The 4,988-nt window shown below is 35.3% G+C and overlaps 1 protein-coding gene across 4 annotated transcripts in view; it reads left to right on the forward strand.

Annotated features, from left to right (window-relative positions):
• The window catches only part of LOC105174089 (NADPH-dependent diflavin oxidoreductase 1), an 8,737-nt gene extending 7,416 nt beyond the window's left edge, over positions 1–1,321 (forward strand). For all 4 annotated transcript variants that reach the window (XM_011096074.2, XM_020697927.1, XM_020697928.1 and 1 more), the window contains 2 exons: positions 363–579; positions 683–1,321. In XM_011096074.2, coding sequence (XP_011094376.1) covers positions 363–579; positions 683–1,212 — 747 coding nt within the window. In that variant the 3' untranslated portion in view covers positions 1,213–1,321. The remainder of the gene's footprint in view (positions 1–362; positions 580–682) is intronic.

Below are 4,988 nucleotides of genomic sequence, written 5' to 3' on the forward strand. Positions count from 1 at the left end.
CATGATTTTGCATAACAGACAGGTTATGCCTGGGAATCAAGCTGTCTTTTATATAGAAGACGCGTTCTGATTGCTTCTATGCAGAAGTACTAGGAGTATTTCTTTCTTGACAAGAAAAAAAACGAGTCCTAAAAGCAATTCATATTTTAGCAGATTCTTTCAGTGAATAGATTATCAGCAGTATAGCGTCTTTCTTATGTAATATCTTGTTTAGATCTTCGCGTAGCATTATCTTGTCGATATCTCTCCCATATTTTCAGAAAAACTGCTGATTGGTTGGTTCATAGCTCTTGTCTTGAATTGTGCTGAGAAAAGATGAAGAAAAAATGCTTATTTGTTTTCTTTTTGTCTCTGTGATGTAGGTGCTAGAGGATTTTCCCTCTGTGCAGATGCCCTTCGAGTGGTTGGTACAACTGGTCCCTCCACTGAAAACAAGGGCCTATTCCATCTCTTCTTCTCATTCAGCTCATCCGAATCAAGTACACTTAACTGTAAGTGTTGTGTCATGGACAACTCCTTACAAGCGAAAGCGCACAGGTCTTTGCTCAGCATGGCTTGCCAGTCTTGATCCTCAGCAGAGTAAGTTCTTGATTTATGTCGTTGCCCTTCATGAGGGCATCCTACGGGAATGATTTTTAAGTTACATTTTATTTGTTTTTTATTTATTGTCAACCTTGAACAGGAGTCTTTATACCAGCATGGTTTCGTAAAGGTTCTCTTCCTCCTCCACGGCCTTCACTTCCTCTTATTCTCATTGGACCCGGAACTGGGTGCGCACCTTTCCATGGATTTGTGGAGGAAAGGGCGCTCCAGAGCAAAACTGTCTCGACTGCCCCAATCATTTTCTTCTTCGGCTGTAGAAGCAATAATGACGACTTTCTGTACCGAGACTTTTGGTTATCACATTCACAGAAGAATGGCGTACTTTCCGAAGACAAGGGTGGAGGATTCTACGTTGCATTTTCAAGGGACCAGCCGCAAAAGGTATATGTACAACACAAAATGCGGGAGCAAAGTATGAAGATATGGAGCTTGCTGACTCAGGGTGCTGCTGTTTATGTTGCTGGATCTGCGAATAAAATGCCCTCCGATGTATTCTCAGTTTTTGAGGAAATCGTCTCGACAGAAAGTGGCGTATCAAGAGAAGCTGCTTTAAGGTGGATTCGGACACTGGAAAAGGCTGGCAAGTATCATGTTGAGGCCTGGTCCTGAGTTTAGTTCTTTACAATACGCCTTGCAATTCGTTTGATTTTTAAACTCTTACTAGCGGATTTTAGCTGCCGCCTGTTGTATAATGGGTTGAAAGAGAATAGAGAAGAGATTTTCAAGAAGTTCGATCAGCCCCCGAAATTGATGGGGTGGGTTGAATTTCTTTTACTATGATTACATTAATGAATTTCACTAATTTATTAATAAATTGTCACTTGATTAGGAACAAAACCACGATACTGTAGAATAGATCCTGTTTAAATACGGTCGTGTTTGTGATGATCTAATTTTACCCAGAAATTTGTTTTCTTGAATCAGCCAGGACAAGGAGACAATCCAGATTCTTGGCAGCAGCAGCAGCCCGTAATCCAGAATGAGTGAAAGCCCGATCGAACAATGTAGTATGACTAATTACAAACTTCATATTCCTTGAAAATACCATGTACTATGTACAATCTTCTTTATGCAATTCAATCGTGAGGTCCAACAGCAATTGATATCCAAACAGAGCACATCATCATAGAGGGGAGGAATTATTTAATATTAGAAATCAGGGAAATCTGGTTACGTGTAATCCATCATCACTTTCTTGTAAATGTGAAATGAATCAATATATAGAGAAGTGGAATTGCAAAGTTTTTTCACTTGCTTGTTTTATAATTTAAGTGACCGCCTCTTATTATTTATTGTGTAAGCGCCCAACGCCCTCACCTGCCATATACTTTTCTTCAAATTTTGTCTACCATTAATAATATTATGTTTGATTAATCAATCAAGTAAATATTATGTTGCAATTGTGAGTAATAATCTAAATGTAACTTTGTATTTGATGGTATTTTCTTTTAACTTTTCGAATTCGTTCAACTTAGAATTGATTCGAATATAGAAGGGCTATCATAGAAAAATTTCTTAATACTTTGACCAATAAAATACTAATATCACGTCCATTCAATTGAATTAACTGAAACTAGTAGTCATCAAAAAATAAATTTAAATGGTGACGTGGGTAAAGGATCTTCTATCACACTTTTATGTCACACATTGATGTCACATTGATACAGACGTTTAATTTATAATCTAATTTAATTTGAAAAAAATAAAAGATTTCAATTATTTATTGATGTGATATTAATATGACATGAAAATGTCTATATTATTACTTATTTGTTTCCTCTCACTAGTAGTAGAATCACCTTTGTAGAGGGGCAGAAGTCAAGACAAGGGAAGGGAGGGAAAAAATTCAAATATTAAATGACCTATTTTGGTTAACTTCTAATCAATCATTCAATTCTTCTTTCCCCACTACCACTAACTGTATACCTAACCAAAATTTCAACTCTAAACCCTAAAAAGTCAATCATCTCATAAATCCGGTGTGTAATTTTGGTGGGAACAAGAATTATTGGTACCATTTCTTAGCAATGGATGCACAATTATTTATCGTACCACTATACCATCTTTGACGGCTACAACATCATATTTAACCATAATTTCATATTAGCCTATTATATACTTATCAATAATCAATAATTACAAAAGGGATTATGAAAAATAAACCACATAAGCGATAAATATATATCCACTCATTTGATGGGATTAAATTTTACGGTCTTATATTCGTACTGATGTAAGTAAACGTTCCACATTAATTGCAAACAAAGAGCTTAAATGGCTTATAAAACTCAAGGCCTTCTTTTGCTAGCGTGATATCTTTTCAGGCCAAACTTATAAGGTTTTTATAAAATCAAAACAAACAATATATCGCACAATAAAACACCGATGAAGTTATAAGTCCATTCTGTACAGTTCTAAAGTTTCAATAGCAGCTATTAGGTCAAGACTCTTGAGGATTCAATGGTGATTAAGTCAAATTATGACCCAATTCAAAGAATAGAAAAGGCAAAGGAGGAGGAGAAGTCAAGAATTAGGACACATGCACAGACAACATTTTAGTACGAAGATGAATGAAAAGAAAAGAAGTCAAATGTGAAGATGTTTTCGTCAGATCATGTAATAAAGCAGTTAAACCAACTCTTACTTTTGAAAACTGTACTACTCTGTCTACTCCTCCAACCATATTAATATACCTTAAAACCATTATGTTAACTGGACTTTAATTCCCTTTTATAATTTCTCGAGGGACATATGCTTTTTAGGTCTCTCAAGTACAAGTGTTTTTCTTCTATTAATTACATGTAAATTTTCTTCAAAAATTCTTCCTTTACATCTAATTCTCTTTCGTTAGAATTTGAAACAAAAAATACTGATGTTAGCAAAAAAAATTACATATATATATATTTTTTTATTTTCCCCCTTTTTTTCATTCACAAACGTCGGTTTGTGACACCCACGATACCAATTTTACTTGTGTCGATAATATATTAAAGTTAAATTTATTTATTTATATATTTATTGAAATATGATATGTTGGTTTATATATTTTATTATTATGTATAATATATTTTAAATCATAAAAAAAAATTTATTATATGCACGTCGGGACGACGTGCCATAATATCTAGTACTAATAAAAAGAAAACCTCGTTTAAACTCACAAATAACAGATATTTACACCACGACACTAATGTTTCAAATTATCAAAAATATCACTTATGTATTTTCTCAACCACTCCTACGCAAATTCTTATTCCCATCTATACATCTATACAAATATTAAAAAAAAAAAAAAATCCTTTTACGCTCATAAACGACATTATTTTTGTGACACTGTATCACCAAAAAAAAATTTTAACTAATATCCATAAATTAATTTTTTTAATTTATTTTTTAAAAATATGATATGTTGATTTATATATTAATTCTTATATATAATATATTTGAAATTAAAAAAAATTAGTTATTACATAGAGACGGAAACGACGTGGTAGAAAGGGTAGTATCCATATAAGAAAAATCTGGCGCTGCCAATCCCATTTTGACATATAGAAATGGTTTTCCTCTCTCATTGTATAAAGATTTCAACTTCAAGAATGCGCTTACGTGAACGTCCTCTTGCCCGCCCTTGACAGTTACCAAACCCTCGAGAAAGAACCGTTTCAACTTCAGATATTGAACTGTGTAGTGTATTGCACCGCCACCCACTCCAACCAACCACCCACTTGAAATACACCAATACCATATATCCATCTTCTCCACCAAGTCAAACAAAGTTGCACTACAAATACCCCAACCCCACAATCTCCACAGAAACAGAAGAAAACTTCATCAGTCGTCATGCCCCGAGTTAATTCACTGACAGCTTTGGCGGAAGCGGTTTCATGGTACGCGGCGTTGTTGTTGGCTCTGATGCTGGTATTGAGCTGCTGTGAATCGGGCCAAGGAGGAGAATTTTCGGCGGTGGAAGTGGAGATGAATAGGAAGGGGGAGAGTTTGTTGTATTCGGAGGGGGGGTGCGATGAAATTTACGTTGTTGGGGAAGGAGAAACGCTGCACACGATAAGTGAAAAGTGCGGGGACCCGTATATTGTGGAGGAGAACCCGCATATCCACGACCCGGATGATGTTTTCCCGGGTTTGGTTATTAAGATTACACCTTTTAAGAATAGGTAGTATGATGAGATGGAGTAGTAGTGTTTTTGTTGAGGTTGTTCTGTTTCTTCTACACACCCACACCCACACCCACACCCTCTGCTTTTCATTTGAGAAGCTTTCCCCCATTGTTTACCCTTCTTTCTGTAAATGTACCTTCCTCTGTAATGCACTGTTCTCTCTCTCTCTCTCTCTCTAATTTTCTTTTCTCTTACAAATTCCTACGTTAT

The sequence above is a fragment of the Sesamum indicum genome, linkage group LG11 (assembly GCF_000512975.1).
Source record: "Sesamum indicum cultivar Zhongzhi No. 13 linkage group LG11, S_indicum_v1.0, whole genome shotgun sequence".
Lineage (NCBI taxonomy): Eukaryota > Viridiplantae > Streptophyta > Magnoliopsida > Lamiales > Pedaliaceae > Sesamum > Sesamum indicum.